The sequence below is a fragment of the Emys orbicularis genome, chromosome 4 (assembly GCF_028017835.1).
Source record: "Emys orbicularis isolate rEmyOrb1 chromosome 4, rEmyOrb1.hap1, whole genome shotgun sequence".
In the NCBI taxonomy this organism is placed as follows: Eukaryota; Metazoa; Chordata; order Testudines; family Emydidae; genus Emys; species Emys orbicularis.
This window is the reverse complement of record NC_088686.1, coordinates 84,978,024-84,997,931: the sequence shown is the minus strand read 5'-3', so window position 1 is coordinate 84,997,931 and position 19,908 is coordinate 84,978,024. Positions and strand designations below refer to the sequence as shown.

Here is a 19,908-nt window from a genome sequence, read left to right as displayed (position 1 = left end):
ATGAGGCCACACCACTGATTTATGTAAAGATATGGTAATATATTCACTATCATTCTCCATCCCCTTCCTTATGCATCCTAGCATCTTGATAGTTTTTCTGTCCTCAACAGCCCAATGAGCAGAGCTCTTAATTGAACTGTTCACAATGACAACCAGGTCCCTTTCTTGATTTGATACAGTTAATTCAGAATCCTGTAAGGTGGAAAACTAGTTTAATATTTTCTCTACAATGTGCATTACTTTGCACTTATCAGCACAGAACTTCATCTGCCATTGTGTCGCCCATTCACCTAATTTGATTAGGTCCCTCTGAAGTTTCTCTCTGGACTGGACTAGTTTAAATAACCTTTGTATCATCTGCAAATTTTGCTACCTTCTTGCTCACTCCCCTTTCTAGATCATTAATAAATACATTAAGTAACACTGGATCTCACACAGAACTTTGAACCACCCCACTGTTAATTTTTGGCCAAGATAAAAATTAACCATTTATTACTAACTCTTTGTTTTCTGTTTCTTAGCCAGTTTTTGACCCATGACAATACTTTGCTTCTTATCACATGACTATTTATTATTTATATTATTGTAGCACTTAGGAGGACCAGGACCCCATTGTATTGGGTGCGTACAAACACTTAGTTTTTTTAGTACTTTTGTGAGAGACCATGTCAACATTTTGACAGTCTAATTTTGTCAACTAGTTTTTCTTTACTGAGACATTCCAAGAATGCTTACAAGATATGATTTTCCTTTGCTTAAACCATGAAACCCAATATAGCATGATCTCCAGATATTTTACTATTCTATTTTTAATGATTGATTCAACCAGGTACAGATGTTAGGCTTATTGTTCTGTAAAGCCCTGGATCACTCCTTGAGCTTTATTTAAATATTCATACACTATCCTCCAATGCTTTGGTTTCATGCTTTGTCATAGATCTCTTTTTGGAAATGGCTTTTGTTTGGTTGGTTTTTTAAAATATTTGGTTTGGTTTACCTTGATTGGGTAATTGCTACCAATGGATACAGATTCCTTAACAATCATGTCATGCTGTAATTTCTGTAATTCTGCAATCTGCCGGTCCTTGTCTGCAACAGCCATCTGGTACTGATTTCGTAGTGCTTGGGACTCTGTCAGCAGGAGGTTTTTTTCCATTCTGAACACAAAATATTAAACGAGGTGTTAATTATTACCTACTGCATAAAAGTTAATGTGAAGAATGAAGCTGGCCTCACTGATTTTGAAAAATTCCAAGTTGTGCACACACTCACAGAGCAGTAGCTGAAAATACAAATCCATGCCCAAGCCCTTCGAAGGCTTCTGCTGTTAGAAAGCCTAGAGAACAAGGCATGGAAAAACATACTGCACATACTTTGCTGACAAGGGGAGAGACAGTGATGTTGGCAGACCAGGTGCCAGCTCATGCCATGGCCCCAGGCCTCCCTGAACACTTACAAATGCACAGCTGGAAACCAGTCTTGCTTACCTGTGTGTTAGCACTATCAAAAGATATTAAATGCTAAGTTGATAAATAGGTGTTTAGACTTTATCAGGTAAAGATTGTAGGATGCTGCATATACTGATCTCACTTATAACCTCTCTAGCCCATGGTGTAGTTATATTGATTATTTGCACTGTAAACCTCTGTAATTGTATAATGTACTAAACAAGAAAATAATAATTAATTAAGGGAAAGGGCTCATCTTGAATACAAGATGGCCCACTAAAGGCAAATGAGGTATTGTGTAGCATCAAAGGAGAGAAAGGCTCTGATGGTTGCATTCCTAATTCCCTCCAGGAATGAGAGACTTACACATGAACTCATCCCATCAGTTTGGACTCTGGAGTGGAGGGGATAAAAATCCCTGAAAAGGAGAAACTGAATCTTTTATGCTGTCTGGGGCAAAGATTCCTAAAAATAAGCAAAGAGAGTCCCATGCTGCTTGGCATGGGTTAGCCCTGAAAGACATTTTTAATTGACAAATTACTACAACTTTACCACGTTTTGAATCATAGACAAACTCATATTATATATATATATATATATATATGCTTGCTTGCACCTGTAACTAACTCTCTCATTTCTTTTCCTAGTTTCCTAGCATTGTCTTTGGTGTGAGATCTAAGGTACAGATTTACCTGGGGTAAGTGACTGGTCTCTTGGGACTGGGAGCAACCTGAATATTTTGTGATCTTTGGTGTAAATGACCATTTATCACACAGTCCAGCTTGCCTGGGTGGAAAGATGGACTGGTGTGTCCAAAGGGATTGTTTATGACTCCATTATAAGACTATTGTAGCTCTTATTTCATGTTTGTTACTGGGTTGGTGAAATCTAATTATAGAACATATAACCAGTTTGGGGCATCTGCTCTGCTTTTTGACAGTCTTCCCTAAGGGTTGGAACTTTTGGTCACGAGCCTCTCCATACAGCACGACATACATAAGAACATAAAAACGGCCGTACCGGGTCAGACCAAAGGTCCATCTAGCCCAGTATCCTGTCTACCGACAGTGGCCAATGCCAGGTGCCCCAGAGGGAGTGAACCTAACAGGCAATGATCAAGTGATCTCTCTCCTGCTATCCATCTCCATCCTTTGACAGAGGCTAGGGACACCATTCCTTACCCATCCTGGCTAATAGCCATTAATGGACTTCATCACCATGAATTTATCCAGTTCTCTTTTAAACGCTGTTATAGTCCTAGCCTTCACAACCTCCTCAGGTAAGGAGTTCCACAAGTTGACTGTGCGCTGCGTGAAGAAGAACTTCCTTGTATTTGTTTTAAACCTGCTGCCTATTAATTTCATTTGGTGACCCCTAGTTCTTGTATTATGGGAATAAGTAAATAACTTTTCCTTATCCACTTTCTCCACATCACTCATGATTTTATATACCTCTATCATATCCCCCCTTAGTCTCCTCTTTTCCACGCTGAAGAGTCCTAGCCTCTTTAATCTCTCCTCATATGGGACCCGTTCCAAACCCCTAATCATTTTAGTTGCCCTTTTCTGAACCTTTTCTAATGCCAGTATATCTTTTTTGAGATGAGACCACCACATCTGTACGCAGTATTCGAGATGAGGGCGTACCATCGATTTACATAAGGGCAATAATATATTCTCAGACTTATTCTCTATCCCCTTTTTAATGATTCCTAACATCCTGTTTGCTTTTTTGACTGCCTCTGCACACTGCGTGGACATCTTCAGAGAACTATCCATGATGACTCCAAGATCTTTTTCCTGACTTCTTGTAGCTAAATTAGCCCCCATCATATTGTATGTATAGTTGGGGTTATTTTTTCCAATGTGCATTACTTTACATTTATCCACATTAAATTTCATTTGCCATTTTGTTGCCCAATCACCTAGTTTTGTGAGATCTTTTTGAAGTTCGTCACAGTCTGCTTTGGTCTTAACTATCTTGAGCAGTTTAGTATCATCTGCAAACTTTGCCACCTCACTGTTTACCCCTTTCTCCAGATCATTTATGAATAAGTTTAATAGGATTGGTCCAAGGACTGACCCCTGGGGAACACCACTAGTTACCCGTCTCCATTCTGAGAATTTACCATTTATTCCTACCCTTTGTTCCCTGTCCTTTAACCAGTTCTCAATCCATGAAGGACCTTCCCTTTTATCTCATGACAGCTTAATTTACGTAAGAGCCTTTGGTGAGAGACCTTGTCAAAGGCTTTCTGAAAATCTAAGTACACTATGTCCACTGGATCCCCCTTGTCCACATGTTTGTTGACCCCTTCAAAGAACTCTAATAGATTAGTAAGACACGATTTCCCTTTACAGAAACCATGTTGACTATTGCTCAACAGTTTATGTTTTTCTATGTATCTGACAATTTTATTCTTAACTATTGTTTTGACAAAATTGCCCGGTACCGACGTTAGATTTACCGGTCTGTAATTGCTGGGATCACCTCTTGAGCCCTTTTTAAATATTGCCGTTACATTAGCTAACTTCCAGTCATTGGGTACAGAAGCCGATTTAAAGGACAGGTTACAAACCTTAGTTAATAGATCCGCAACTTCACATTTGAGTTCTTTCAGAACTCTTGGGTGAATGCCATCTGGTCCCGGTGACTTGTTAATGTTAAGTTTATCAATTAATTCCAAAACCTCCTCTAATGACACTTCAATCTGTGACAGTTCCTCAGATTTGTCACCTACAAAAGCCGGCTCAGGTTTGGGAATCTCCCTAACATCCTCAGCCGTGAAGACTGAAGCAAAGAATCCATTTAGTTTCTCCGCAATGACTTTATCGTCTTTAAGCGCTCCTTTTGTATCTCGATCATCAAGGGGCCCCACTGGTTGTTTAGCAGGCTTCCTGCTTCTGGTGTACTTAAAAAACATTTTATTACCACCTTTGGAGTTTTTGGCTAGCCGTTCTTCAAACTCCTCTTTGGCTTTTCTTATTACATTCTTGCACTTAATTTGGCAGTGTTTATGCTCCTTTCTATTTGCCTCACTAGGATTTGACTTCCACTTTTTAAAGGAAGTCTTTTTATCTCTCACTGCTTCTTTTACATGGTTGTTAAGCTACGGTGGCTCTTTTTTAGTTCTTTTACTGTGTTTCTTAATTTGGGGTATACATTGAAGTTGGGCCTCTATTATGGGGTCTTTAAAAAGCGCCCATGCAGCTTGCAGAGATTTCACTTTAATCACTGTACTTTTAACTTCTGTTTAACTAACCCCCTCATTTTTGCATAGTTCCCTCTTTTGAAATTAAATGCCACAGTGTTGGGCTGTTGAGATGTTCTTCCCACCACAGGGATGTTGAATGCTATTGTATTATGGTCACTATTTCCAAGCGGTCCTGTTATAGTTACCTCTTGGACCAGCTCCTGCGCTCCACTCAGGACTAAATCTAGAGCTGCCTCTCCCCTTGTGGGTTCCCGTACCAGCTGCTCCATGAAGCAGTCATTTAAAGTATCGAGAAATTTATCTCTGCATTTCATCCTGAAGTGAAATGTTCCCAGTCGATATGGGGATAATTGAAATCCCCCCACTATTATTGAGTTCTTAATTTTGATAGCATCTCTAATTTCCCTTAGCATTTCATCATCACTATCACTGTCCTGGTCAAGTGGTCTATAATAGATCCCTAATGTTATATTCTTATTAGAGCATGAAATTTCTATCCATAGAGATTCTATGGAACATGTGGATTCACTTAAGATTTTTACTTCATTTGATTCTACATTTTCTTTCACATATAGTGCCACTCCCCCAGAATGAGGGCTTCTACTAAACTTTAAATGTACTGAAATCCTGATGACCTGGATAGCTTTTACGTAGACTCAAATCACTTTACTAAGGAAACAAATTGTATCTCTGGGCAACACTGCTACGCGTGACAGTGTCATGCACGACATTAGGGGAGTGCAAACCCTTCCCACTTATGATTGAAAGTCATTTGTGAGCTCTGTGAGGGAATTGGTGGGCAGGTTACTTTGGAATGCTCTTCATTCACGTCCCCCCGTGGTTAAATCTCACTGCTAGAATTAGGTTTGATGGATTCATGTCTGTTGGCAAGTATTTACTAGTACCAAAGTGGGGTTGGGCCTCAGCTCGTCAGCAACAGGAGAGCTCCGATCTCAAGAAAATAAACTATTTCTTGTAAAAACACTGAGATCCTTTATTTGAACCACAATATCACTAAGATGAGATGGCTTCCAATAACTGCTGGGAAATGCTCTAGGTCACTGCACACCAGTCTCAGATACAGAGTGAAAATGGCTTCTGCTGAAATGAACCATCACAATCTATTTCCCACTTCCAACTGTATGGAGGAGTCTGAGGTAGTTAGTTAGAGAGAGAAAAAACCCCTGTTAATTTCAACGTGTCCTTTCCCACAGGCTTGAACTAGAAATACGCTCTGACCGGCATCCCAATAAACATTCAGATCCAGTGGTGTGCCTCCTAAGGGATGCTAACCATTTAAAAAATTCCCACTGGTTTCCATCCGGGTGAAGGGCACTCAGTTTCTTGCAGGATCAGGCCCAAAGTTTACATATACCCATGTAGCGCCAAAACGTTTTCCAAAAGTTTGAGATGTGAACAAAATTCAAGTGAACCCCTGCTGGAGCATGGATTCAGCTCAAACCTCAACCTGGGATGACTTTCAGTATTACTATGACTTAAGCTGAGCAGTTTGCACAGCTTACAAACTTTCCAACATCTCGAGCTGTCTTACAAGAGCAGCTACTGTTTGTGGGAAATGCATCTTTTGCATAGAAATGATTAATGGTTAATCTTCTAGGGAGCAATATAATACCTAGCAAAGAAATTAATTACAAAGACCCAAACTAAAATTTTACATATCAAAGCCACCAAACAAGACAGAAAATTCAGCTCCCAAGTAGGCCCATTAGAGTCTTTTATGTTGAGCAAGATTTCACTATATAAAGGAATGAAGTTAATGAGGAGCAAAAGAAAAGGTCACAGAAATACATCACACATAATGGAAACCATTCCACAGCAATTTTTTGGTGAACTGTAAACCTTTTTTGTTTGTCAGGTAATTGTATAAGGATGTTTCATTTTGTCTACTGTATCCCACTAAAGATTATTTTACGTAAGCAATTTATACTTTTTGTTCAATCCAATATTTGTACCTTAATCCAGCTAGTTCATTCTGGTATGATGATATCTGTATCTCAGTTTCCTCTTGGAAGGCTTTTGTCTGATGCAAGGCTCTCTCGAGGTCATCTACCTTGGTCTTTAGTTTTGCTATCTCAACAGATGCAAGGCTAGCTCCTTCTTTAGCCTACATGAAAAACAGGTTTGGTAAACAAGAATAAAAACTGTATGACAGAAAAATCCCTGTTAGTACCAAAACTATATTTGTAGAAACATGGCTTCCTCTCATTCCTCTCTTGTTTGTACTGGTCCCTGTTGTCTAAGATACCAGTCTGATTCTAATTGTGCTTTCCTTGTTCAACCTGCATTTTTCTTAGTATTTTGCTAAATTAGTAAATTAAAACGTCACAAGTCTCCAAAAGAGACAGACTAACTCCTTGCATTTTTCTTTGAACTTTACATAACACATCTAATCAAAGTTTACCAGTCACTCCCTATCCATCTGAAATATTTCCAAATTGCTTTTAAGATAATTTATCTCATTGATGCCATCAGAGGCAATGGGAAATGAAGCCATGCCCTGTTTAGTTTCATGAACTACCTTTGACTTGCTGAGCTCCTGCAGCAATCTGTCTCGGTCATCCTGAAGACTAGCCATGGACTTGGAAAAGGCATCAATCTGTTGAACATAATTCCCACACTCTGACGAGAGCCTGGTAATCTCACGGTCTTGGGTGATTAATGTCTTGCACAAATTTTCTATTTCATCAGCGAACTGATCAAGAGTGATCTTTTCACCATCAATAAGCACTGGGTTCAAAAAAGTATGTTCTTTGAGTACACTGAAGAGATTTGATTTAAAATAATTCAGGTCAGCTTCAAGTTCATCTGCTCTTTTTTTTTCAGACTTGAGTTCAGATGCATATTTACTCTGAAGTACCTTGAAATCCTCTATTAATCTGTCTCTATCATCTTGCAAAGCAGTCATTGCTTTTCCAAAGGACTCATTTTGGGATTTCAATTTTTTATTCTGAAATTGTGCTTCTAATAGCCTCTTCTCTGAAGATGCATCAGCTTCCTTCCACAGGAAGTTAGCATCGTGTTCAAATGCTATCATACTGTATTTATCTTCTACATCTTTTGTATTTTTGCCTACTACGTTCTGGACTTCTTGAAACTTGTCCTGAAGTTTTTCACCAGGTTGTACACTAGCCTTGAAATCTTTATTCTGCTTATGTTGCCGGCTCCCCCTAGTTTGTGGTTTCTCTCCAGATTCAGAAACTAGCTTCTCTTTGTTTATTGATGCAATTAGAGACTCTAAGTCTTTAACTTTGGAAGTTAATTTTTGATTTTCATGTTCTAAAGATTCTGTACTCTCCTTTTGCAATTTATTAGTCAGCTGCATTTCTTTGATTTGTTTCTGAAGATCAATTTTTTCCTGTTCAAGGTTCTTAATGCTATCCAGTTGCTGTTTAAGCAACTCTTTCAACTGATGATCTTTCAATGACAAAACTTGGTTAAGATCTTCCCTGTACTTTATTAGTTGTGCACTTTGCATTGCATTTTCAGAATGAAGATCATCTATCCGATTCAAAAGTTTTCTTAATTCTTGTTTCAGGGCACTGTTCTCACTAGCACTGTTCACTAATAGACTGTCTTTCTGACTTAAAACATTTTGGTGATGATGCTCCAGATCTTTGTATTTAGAAAAGAGATCATCTCTGTCATACTGGAGAGATGACATTGATTTTTTAAAGGCATCAATTTCACTAGCAATCTCAGCCTTATCTTGAATTGCTTTGTCTGCTTTCATCTGGAGATTTTTCAATTCATTTTCCATCCTCTGACAGGCCTCATCAGATTGTTCTCTCTCTTTTTGCAGAGACCTTATCTGCTGTTCATACTCATTAATCTGTTTTCTATGCTGAGTCTGTATCTGAGTTAGATATCCAGAAATCTCCCCACCCTTAGAAGAAATCAGTAGAGAAATTTCTGTATCTTTGTTGTTCAGCATTACCTTCATTTGCTGAGAAATGGCAATCTGTTTTTCCAACTCTGCACGGGTCTTTTCCTTTTCAAATAGAAGTTGTTGTAATTCCTGTTCTTTTCTAGCAAAATTACTTTCCAATGCTTTTATCTCTCTTCTTGCATCACTACTATTCTCTATAAGATGATTAAGAGAATTATTTTCTTTAAGCAGTGCTTGCAAAGCTGCTTCTTTTGACTGAAGAGCAATCTCCAATTCTTGTTGTCTGTTGATAAGAGTCACATTTTCTTCCTTTATTCTACACAGCTCACTGTAGTGTTGTGTATCTACAGATTTTTGCCACAAGTGCATTTCATTCTTGGATTCTTCTAACATGGAATACTTAATCTTCAGTTCCTGTATCTGAGCCACTTTGTCCTTCATTTCTTCTTGTAAGGACATTATTTTCTTACTACTGTCATCCATCTGTTTCTCTTTATTTTGAATAACCTCTTTAAACTGTATTTCCCAGGTTTTCATTTCACCAATTACCCGGTCCCGGTCATTTTGAAGAGAGGACATACATTTTGTAAAAGCTGCTAATCTGGCCAAAGTTGCATTCAAATCAGCTTGAAGTTTCTTGTTTTGAGAGTCCTTAATATTGATTTCCTCTTGCAACTGATGAAGCTCACTAACAGCCCTGTCTTTCTCCCTCTGAAGAATATTATGTCTTTCCTCAAGGTTCAACCATTCTCTTTTGTGAACTGTTTTCAGTTGCTCAAGGCCAAGCTCTAATTCTTTCTCAAATTCTCTCCTTTGAATTTGTAGTTGGTCTTCTTTCTTCTTAAGTTCCCTTTTCCCACTTAAATTCTCAGCTGCAAGCCTTTCCAGTTCACTCTTTGACTCATCCAACAAAGCTTTTTGGGAAGAAAGCTTTTCATTCAGATTGTCTATTTCTTCATTTGACTTGGCGAGCTTTTCTGTGGTATTATTTAGATCTTTTTCAAAATTTTCACTCTTTGACTGTGATAATTTCACAGATCTTTGCAAGTCCAGAATCAGTTCCTGGAATTTAATAGAATCTTTTTGCAACTGGTTAACTTCTTGCTGCTTTTCCTTTAAGAGTTCTTGCAATTCTTTGGTTTTGTTTTTTGTACCACTATTGTCCCTCTGGGCACATTTCACTTTCTCCTCAAATACTTTTACAAGATGCAACTGTTGTTCCTCTTTTTCCCTAATCACACTGCATTTCTCTGCCTTTAAGTCTTCCAACTGTTGAATCAACAAACTATTTTGTAACTGTGCAGATTTCAGCCTGTCTGTCAGCTGATCCACTTTTTTTATATGGTTAAGCAACTCTGTCTCCAGAAATTCTCTCTCATTTTTTACTTTGTAAGAAGTTTCTTGCACATTTTCAAGTTCTTCCTGTAGAAGACACTTGTCATCTTCTAAAATCTTAACTCTCTCATTTAAGCTAACAATTTCTTGTTTAAGACTTCTAGATTCATTTTCTAACTTTGATAGACAGTTGTTTTTCTGGTCCAAAGATTCTTCAGTTTCTTTTACTCTTTCGGAAATCAATTCTCTCTCCCGCTCTCGGATATGCATATTTCTCTCTTTTACTGAAATATCATCATTTAACAAAGCAATCTGCTTTAATAATGATTCTCTTTCATTTAATACATCACTGATTTTAGACTGCATATCAGTCTGGGACACTTCCATTTGAACCTGCAGGTTTTCCAAAGCTAATTTAGTTACATTCATGTCATTATGAAGGACCTCATTTTCATTCTCAGTTTTCTCTAAAGCCTGCTTTAAGTTTTCAGAAGTGTGTTTCAATTGCTCATTTTCCTCCATTAGCTGCTTGTTCTGCAGAGCAGCTCCATGAAGATGATGCTGGTATTCTTCCATCCTTGATGCATGTTCATGTGTCTGCCTTTCTGCTTCACTCTGTAATTCATCAATTTCCAATTGTTTGGATTCAGCAAATTGTTTCAATTGGTCCTTTATTTCTTTCTTTTCATTAATGACTTCTTGAAGCTGTTTCTCAAGCTCATGTTTTTCAGATTCCCTTTCATTGAATCTGTGAATAGCTTCTTGCTTTTCTTTTCTAGTGACATCAATAACCTGCCTCATTTCTGCTATTTTGCTACTGATATTCTCATAGGCTTGCAGAAGTGACTCATATTCCTGCTTTAATTCATTATGTTTAGCTTTCCATCCTGTTAATTCAACTGTCTGAGAATCTTTTAAGGTATTGAGTTGGAAAGAAAAAGCCTCTTTCTCCTGAACTATAGTCTCCATGGTAGATTTAAGACTTTCACATGCAGCAGTTAGGTTTTCATTTTCAGTTAACAGTCTAGCATTTTCAGAAACAAGGGTCTCCTCTTCACACAATGAAGAAATAGTATCTGAGTTTTGTTTTTCTCTGCCAAGTTCAGACAACAAGCGTTCAAGGGTATATGCTTTATTGGTCAGTTCTTCTTTTTCTAACGTTATTCTGTCAACCTGATCTTTCAGAAATTTGTTTTCTTTCAGGGCTTCCTTGCGTGATATTAAGGCTGCTTGGAGCTTTCTTTGGAGATGTTCTCTGGACTTTTCATCTGCAGCATTCTTTTGCTCTTGTGGTTGAAACTCATCCACATTTATATTTTTCTCCATCTGCTCTGGGGTTGTTTTTGTTTGTTTCTGAATTTGATATTTTGTTCCTTCTATTAGCTTAGCTCTCCCAGAATGATCATGTTCCAGTGACTGAATACAGATGTCTCGGTCTTGTAATCTCCCGTGGAGCAAATTAATTTCTGAATGTGACTGTACCAGTTCCTTGTCAGTGGCATTTTCATCTTTAACTTTCTTGCATAATACCACAGTATTGCTAACCTCAGAAGCTTCTACAGTCTTCTCACGTAGCATACTTAACTCCATCAACAGTTCTTTGTTTTCTTCGCTGAAATGTTTTAATTCCTTTTTCATATTGAGTAATTCTGCATTGGATTTCTCCAAACTGTTGATGAACTCCTCTCTCTCTTGCTTCATGTCTTCAAATGCCATTTTAAAATGTTTGGCCTCTTTCTGGCTTTCCTGCAAACTGAGCTGTAACTGCACAGCTTCTTTCAATATTTCCTTTTCCGGATCAAACTTATCTTTGAAATCCATTAGAGTACAATGCAGTTCCTTAATTTCCTCATTCTTTTCTGCAACTTGTATATTGGCTTGTTCAAGATCAACCTTCAATTTTTCAGATTCCTTCTGGATAGTCTTGTAATCCTCTACACTCTTTTTAATTACAGTTTCCTTCTCGTTATTCATACGTTCAATCGTAGTTTTAAGGTCCATTACCTCAGTCTCATATTTTCCCAACTTTTCTTGCAGTTGACCTATCTCAACGAACAGGCTGTCTTTGTGTTGCTTATAGTGCTGTTCCAGCTGACTCATAGAATTCTTCAAGTTTACTGTCTCTTCTGTTTTCTCACCAAGTTCAACTGCTGTCTTTCTCAACTCATCCTTTAACCTTTTTGTTTCTTCACAAAGTTTTGTATAGTCATTACTTAGTTCCTCTAACTCACTGTCTTTCATTGTCATTTCAAACACTGCCTGTTCTGATTCTCCTAACACATCTTGAACCTCATGTTTTTGTTCATCTGATTCCAACTTGTTTTGGTCAATAGTTTCTTGTTCTTGAAGTGCTGCTACATGAGACTCCAACTCTTTCTGTAGAGAGTATATTAGCAACTGATTACAATCAAATTCTTTACACTTTCTTTGATGAACTTCCTGGAGTGCTTTGTGTTCATTTTTGAGGAGTTCAAGGTCTTTAGTTTGTTCATCAAATACCGCTACAAGTTTAGCATATTCTTTCTTTTCTTTCTGCAATTTCTTAATATTTTCTTTCCAGGTCAAAAGTGATGCCTGAAGTTTCTTTTGAAGGATTTCTTTATCTCTTTCTAATTGACCTGGCTGACTAACTTCATTATTGAAATCCACAGAATTATTACCAATGTCCCCAGCATAAGATTCTACCAAATTAGTATCTTTCAATAATTCCTCCTCGTCTACAATTTCAGCCTTGAGATTTTCAAGAGTTGCAAGAAGATGAGAACGTTCCTCTCCATATTCTCTCTCTTTCTCACTAAGTACAGACTGCATGTGAGCAAGCATAGAGTCCTTTTCCTGCATGGACTTTAGATTTTGCTCAGATACTTTTTCTTTTTCAGCAAGGATATCTTTTAACTTTGCAACACTGTCCTCGAGCTGCTCCAAACTGGATACTTTGGCAGAAAAACTTTCATTCATGTTATTTATCTTGGACTCTTTCTCAAACAGCTGTTGCTTCAGAGTTTCAAGATGGGACTCAAGATCTTTATTTTGTGTTTCAACAAGTTTCAACTGATGTGTTAACTCATCAACCCTCTTCAAAAATTCCTCCGTTTTTTTATGCTCTTTTTCTATTTCTTCCTGTCCAATCCTTTCAAGTTTTCCAATTTTTTGCATTAGGTCTTTTCTTATTATCAATGCAGCTTGAAGCTTCTTTTTCAGGATCTCTTTTTCCTTAACTAGTTTCTCAAGATTAAACTGCAGCTGCTCTTTTTCACTTATTAAGTCATTAAATGCAGTTTCTTTGTTGCTTAATTTAACCTGATTATGTTGCAGTTCTGTTTTACAATCTTCAAGTTGCTGGGATACTCTATTAATATTTTCTACTGAACTACTCTGAACAGCTTCCAGGTGCTGTAGTTTGGTGTTTAATATACTTCGCTCTTCAGAAAACTTCACCATTTCATTAGACATGGATTCCATGACTTGAGCAACAAAACAATCCTTTTCTTTCAGCTGCTGATTTAGTGCAGAAATTATATCGTTCTGCTGGTTAGTCTGTGAAGTTAAATTTTCTACCCGGTGGTCTTTTTTCTCCATTTCTTCTAGGAGACTCACTATTTTTTTACCTTCAATGTTCAACTTCTCATGACTGATTTGGAGTTCTTTTTCTGATTTATCTAGCTTCTCTTGAAGCAAATTAACTTCCTTGTTCATTTCTGCTAACAATTTTTCTCTTTCTTCCACAAGAGACTGTTGTTTATACAACGTGTCTTTGACAGTGGCCATTTCTTTTGACAGACATTCAATTTCAGAATGACAGGTATTTTTCACCTTTTCAAGATCATTCTGCAACAACTCCTTTTCTTTCTCTATCGACTGCATACTTTTTAACTTATCTTTTATAATACCCATTTCTTTCTCCTTTTCTAAAAGAAGCAGTTGAAATTCCTCTCCTTCCATTTCTTTGCTCAGAATAGTGGATACCATGGCAGAGAATTTTTCCAGTTTAGTTTTACTACTACTAACTTGCTGACCAACATCTGAAGTCTCTGCATCCTTTTCTTTGAAGAAATGTCTACTACTAAGTAATGCAGATAGGCTTTCAGTTAGCTCCTCTTTTATAACATCCAGCTCTTGCTGCAAAGACTGGATTTTACCATCCTTTGGTTTCATTTCACTTTCTAAACTGCTCAGCTGCTCCTTAAGAATGGCATTTTGCTGAGTTGCCCTATCAAGTTCTGTTACCCACTTGTTTTCTGACTCAACTAAACTTTGTTCTAACTTTTCAATTTTAAGCTTTAATTCAAAGACTTCTTCACCCTTCACACTAACCTGCATCTGTAACTGCTCTTTTTCATTCTTCATCTTCAGTTTGACAGTATCTATCTGCATTCTTGAGTAATTCTCAGTGACTTCTAGTTTTTCATGAATTTCTTGTAGTTCTTCTGTTTTTTGCTGTAACTGATTTTGGTATGTAATAAGTTCTTTGTTTTCTACAATCAACTTATCAATAGTCTCTTGTAAGAGAATTTTCTCTTTCACTAAAGAATCCACCTGTTGCTGCAATCTCTCTATTACAAGAGCGCTGTCGCGGCAGTCTTGAGAGGATTTGGAATGTACATTGTTCAGCTCAGACTTTAAATGTTCAATATTTTTAGCCTGTTCAGTGCATTGCACATAGAGAGTCTGTAAAGTTAGTTCTTTTTGCTGTGTATCTTGTTTCCATATATTTATTTGGTCCTGTGCTTTTTGGTGTTCACGTTTTACAGAGTCCAGTTCAACTGTCAGAGAATCAATTTTCTTCTGGTTAATAGCAAAATTGTCATCTTTTTCCTGCAAAACACTAGTAAGGCTTTTCACAGCTGCAGCACTTTTCTCTAGTTCCTCTCTAAGCATCTCTATCTCATTAGTAAGAGCACTAATGTTGCTCTCTGCCAGCTGTATACTGACATCTTTTTTGTTTAATGAATTAAGTAGCCCAGCTATAACTTCCTCCTTCTTACTAAGTAATACATTAAGTGTGTTTCTTTGCTCATACTGAGCTGCAAATTTTTCCTGCAGAGATAAGAAAGCATTTTCTTTTTCCTGTGCCAGTTCTTTGGACTTTTGTATTTCTTGTGTCAGTTCATGCATCTGACTCTGAAGCTGAGAAACTAACTGTATCTTCTCTTCATCTTCACTTGCTCTGTCACTTAGCTTTTTGAGGAGACTTGTTTTTTCCACAAGAGAAGATTCTTTTTCTAGCATGGACTGGCTAATATCATTTATTACTTTCTTCTGATCATTTATCTCTTTTTTTAGTTTTAGTGTGGCTTCTTCCAGATCTGTAACCTGGTTTCTTAAGACCTCACATTCTCTCTCTTTGTCATGAAGATCTGTCTTCAATTTATCATTGACTAATGTGGCATTACTGACAGCCAATTCCTTCTCTAGAACAATTGTTTTTAACTGTTCTGCTTCAGAGGTCAAAGACTCTAACTGTTTTTGCTGCATACAGAAAGACTCCTGTACTTCAGAAATGTGTGCTTTCAAATTAACATATTCATCTATCTTTTGCTTTAAAGACTCGTCTTTCTGTATAACTGACTGATTCAATTCTGCTGTTTTTTCCATCATATTTTTAAGCTGACACTGAAGGTCAGAAATTATCTCCATATTCTCAGACAGTTGAAATCTAAGCAAATCAGACTCCTCAGATTTATCTTTAAACAACTTTAATTCTTGGGCTTGCTTCTTAAATTCATTTTCTTTTTCTTGTGCTGCCTGTCTAAGCTGACTGGTTTCAGAGCTCAGAGCTTGTACCTGGTTTTGCAAATCTGAAATTATTTTCAAATGCTGCCCTTCTCCTGCCACTTTGATTTCTTTCATTTGCTGAATCAAAGCTTCCTTCTCAGAAAGGAGAGCGTCTTTTTCCTCAACACCAATTTTTAATTTTTCATTTTCAATGGTTAGGCTATCAATTTGGTGCTTCAAAGCTAAAATATTATAATCTTGCTGAGACATGTGTGAAGTCAAGGCAGATATTTCATCTGACTTTTTCATTACTGTAGCATTAACTGTTTCAATATCGACTTTCAATTTTTCATTTTCTAGATTTAGTATGTGTGCTTGGTGCTTAACTGACACAATTTCTGACTGGTGCTGCGTCAACTGAGACTGAAGATCAGCACATTCACTTGACTTTTTGCTGCATATAACTGAAATGTCTTCCTTTTCATGTTTTAGCATATCCCCTTCTTTCCTTAGTAGTTCCACTTGGTTATTTAACATTGCACTTTTTCCGGTTTTCTCAGCAACCTGCTTATGTAGATTCTCAAGCTCTACATCTTGATTTTTTATAGTAAAATCTCTCTCTTCCACTGACTGAGATAACTTTATATTTGCCTCCTTAAGCTTTCGAACTTCATTCTGTAACTTTTCCATATCCACTTTATTTTCCTCTACTTGCTTACGTAAGGAAACATTGTGAAGGATTTGTTCTTCTTTAGCTTCAAAATCCACAGTTATGTCTTGAATTTCTTTCTGCAATAATAATATTTTTTCCTCACTCTGGCTGAGCTGTTGGACTAGTGTGTTACATTCAGTCAACTTATTATTTAGCATTTCTTCTTTTTCTACTTCTCTGTCTTTAGCATCCTTCAATTGAATGATGAATGATTGTATTTGTTCATGTAACTGTTGTGTCAGCACCCTGCTTTCAGACAGCTGATTGGTTAGCACATTGCATTCCTTTGTTTTCTCTAGCAGCTGCTCTGTGACTGAATTTTCTTTTTGCTCTACAAATGTTGAAAGTTGCTCAACCTTTTTCATTAACACCTCTTTATCATAATTTAGCTCTGAAAGTGTTTTTTGGTACTCTGTTTCACTGACAGATACCTTATTCTCCATCTCTGCTACAGCCTTGTTTCTCTTCAACAGCTCACACTCCTTCATGTCCAATAGTTTGGACAAACTCTCATTTTCACTGACTAATTGTTGCTTTTCTTTTTCCACAGTATCTATGATATTTCTCAGATGTTCATTTCCTTTTATTTGCTCTGACAAATCTTTTTCTTTCCCCTCAAGAGCTGCTTGCAACTGCTTATTAATTAAAATAACTGTTTGTGTCTCTGCTTCCATCTTACTAACTATTTCTTGTCTTTCAGTTATGTGGTTCTTAAGTTCTTCAAATTGCATCTCTTTGGCTTTCAGGTCTCCAATTAATTTATGTTTAGTCTCTTCACTTTGCTGCTCCACAATCTGAAGTTTTTGCTCCAACGATGTAATCGTCTCTAGTTTCTCTTGTAAAACGTTTTTAACTGTTTCTTGGTGTTCAGTATGTTCTGCAAGTTGTCTGGATAACTTAGCCAATTCTTCATCTTTATTTGCAGATTCCAAAACTAGCTTGTTGTATAAATCTTTAACTGATTTTAACTCCTTCTCAAAACTCTGTTCTTTGTTCTCCTTCTCTTTAAGCAAACTCTTTAGTTTCTCCTTTATAGAGCTGTTTTCATCAAGCTGGGATTTCAAATATTTAGTTTCTTCCCTGTATTTTGCCTCGGTTTCTTGTAGTTTTTCAGAAGTTTTATTAATTTGTTCTTTCAGCAAAGTAATCTGTGACTCACACTCCATGAGCTTGTTATGGTATGTAACCTTGTTGGACTTGATTTCAGAACGTAGATCCTTAATTGTTATGCTGTTCTCACTTATTTGCCTTATCAACTCCTCGTTTTCTTTGGTTTTAGCTTCAGTCTGGCTTTTAGATTTCTCCAGTTCCAACCCCATTATATTACTCTGCTCAGAAAGTACAGAAATCTTCATGCTTGTATCTCTTACATCAGCTGTTTGAACTTCTTTGAGTAAGTGGGTTTCCCTTTCAGCCTTTGTCAATGCTTCTTCCATCTCTCTTATTTCTTCCTCTTTGCACTGGATCTGGCGTTTTAGAATGACAATCTGTTCAGAATACTCAGTCATACTGGAAGAGAGGGCAGACATTTCTTTGTCTTTTTCCACTAGTACTTCCTTGAGGTTGTCAATTTCTCTTTCACGTCGCTGGAGGTCTTGAATTAGTTGAGATCTCTCCTCTAAATGGTTTGTGTTCAATCTGTCAAGTTCTTCATTTGTCTGGTTAAGTTCCAGTTGCATCAATTCTACCACGGCACCCTGTTTCAAGGTCTAAACATCAAGAAAACAATGTTACAAAATACGCTAGTTGAGAAGAAAAACTGCTCTCCTGCTTATGAGACCAGTACCCAAAGCTAAATAATCAGTCTCATTAAACAATGCTTGAACTAAAAACCTGTATAATGATATAGTAACAAATTACCATATATACTTGATCATAAGCTGGTTCGTTTATAAGCCGACCCCCCCAAGATGGATAAGTAAAAATGGAAAAATTTTATAACCCGTTCATAAGCTGACCCTATAATTCAGGGGTCAGAAAACTTTGGCTCCCGGGCCATCAGGATAAGCCGCTGGTGGGCCGAGATGGTTTGTTTACCTTGAGCATCCACAGGCACGGAGGTAAACCTAAGTAAACAAAGCGTCCCGGCGCACCAGCTGCTTACCCTGACGGGCCGGGACAGCAACTGGTGGGGAAATTTTTTTTTGGGGGGGGGGAGGGAGGAGGGGGAGAAGCTGGGAAGCTGAGAGTCAGGGCAGTAACCCCTGTGACCACCCCCCACATGACCCCACCCCTAGCTCAGGACCCCCACACTCTCCCCATCCCATCCCTTCCCACCTTATCTGGGGAGGGCAAGGGGAGGATGTCTCTGACCTAGCTGGAGTTGCTCCGGCAGGCTGGGCAGCGCGGCCGCAGCCTGCTCCGGCGGGCCAGACTGGGTGGCATGGCCACAGCATGTTCCAGCGGGCTGGGCCGGGCGGCATGGCCGCAGCGTGCTCCAGCACCCGGGCGGCGCGGCCACAGCCTGCTCTGGGGGGTGGGGCCGAGCGGCAAAGCTGCAGCCTGCCAGCCCCGGAGCTGCAGCTGCTTTGGAGGCTGGGGGAGAGCAGCGTGGCCAGAAGCGGAGAGACTCTGGCCCTGCCTCTTCCCTTCTGGCTCTGCTGGCTGTGCTGCCTCTCCTTGCTCCCTCTGTTGGGGGGAGGGGCTGTGTCCCACCTCTCCCTCTCTATACCCGATCATAAGCCGACCCCCATCTCTGGTGCTTCCCTTTTTTACTAAAAAAATTCAGCTTATGAACGAGTATATACGGTAACTAAGGGTTATTTTATGATGACTTTCATATTCAAAAAAGTTTAAATGGCGAGTACTTTTAATTTTTACATATTCTGCTAGACAATTATAATGGATCAAGCCAAACTAAGCACATGTAAAAAAATTTCCACATCACTTTAATGAGTTACCTTTTCTTTAAATGTGGCAACTTTTTCTGTTAGATCACTGATAGCTATTTTCTGTTCAGTGCACTCCACTTCATACGCGTTGTACTTCTTCAAGACTTCATCCAGCTTAACATAAAAGAAATTTTTCACGGAGATATGTAAGTACACAAAAGAAATAATGCCTATATGTCTGTAAATTACAATCCTGAATTTAAGTTTACGTAATTCTGATTTATAAAGAAACTGATATACAGTCTACACGCAGGGACCTTTTAATTGACCAATGAGACACAGATTTGTAGGGATAAAGCATAGTAATTGTATAATGAGTCACAGCAACATCAGACAACAGTTCAGCACAAGTAAGTAAGTAATACCACATTCAACTGAAAGTGCAGAAGATTCTAAATAGGAAAAATGACAATAGTGTTATTGGAATATGACCAGGAAGCCAAGGTAAACACCCCAAAATTTTGGTCATTTATATCTCATCCAAGAGATGTCAAAACAAAATTTATTCACAAGAACACAAACTATTATTCAAAAGGAATGTAAAATGAGATAGGATTAGATGGGTCAGGGAATCAGTTTCAAGCTGGCTGAGGTAATTTGAAGTTGTTACCATCTATGAAGGGGCACACCCTCACACTGACAGAGAGGGGACTAAAAAGCTTCGCTCGGCCTGTTCAACACCAACG

The 19,908-nt window shown here is 38.1% G+C and overlaps 1 protein-coding gene across 1 annotated transcript in view; it reads right to left on the bottom strand.

Annotated features, from left to right (window-relative positions):
- LOC135877570 (golgin subfamily B member 1-like) overlaps positions 1-19,908 on the bottom strand; it is a 62,498-nt gene that overhangs the window by 10,181 nt on the left and 32,409 nt on the right. The window contains exons 19-22 of the mRNA XM_065403058.1: positions 19,232-19,336; positions 7,202-18,040; positions 6,636-6,787; positions 998-1,157 (exon numbers count right to left, since the gene is read on the bottom strand). Coding sequence (XP_065259130.1) covers positions 998-1,157; positions 6,636-6,787; positions 7,202-18,040; positions 19,232-19,336 — 11,256 coding nt within the window. The remainder of the gene's footprint in view (positions 1-997; positions 1,158-6,635; positions 6,788-7,201; positions 18,041-19,231; positions 19,337-19,908) is intronic.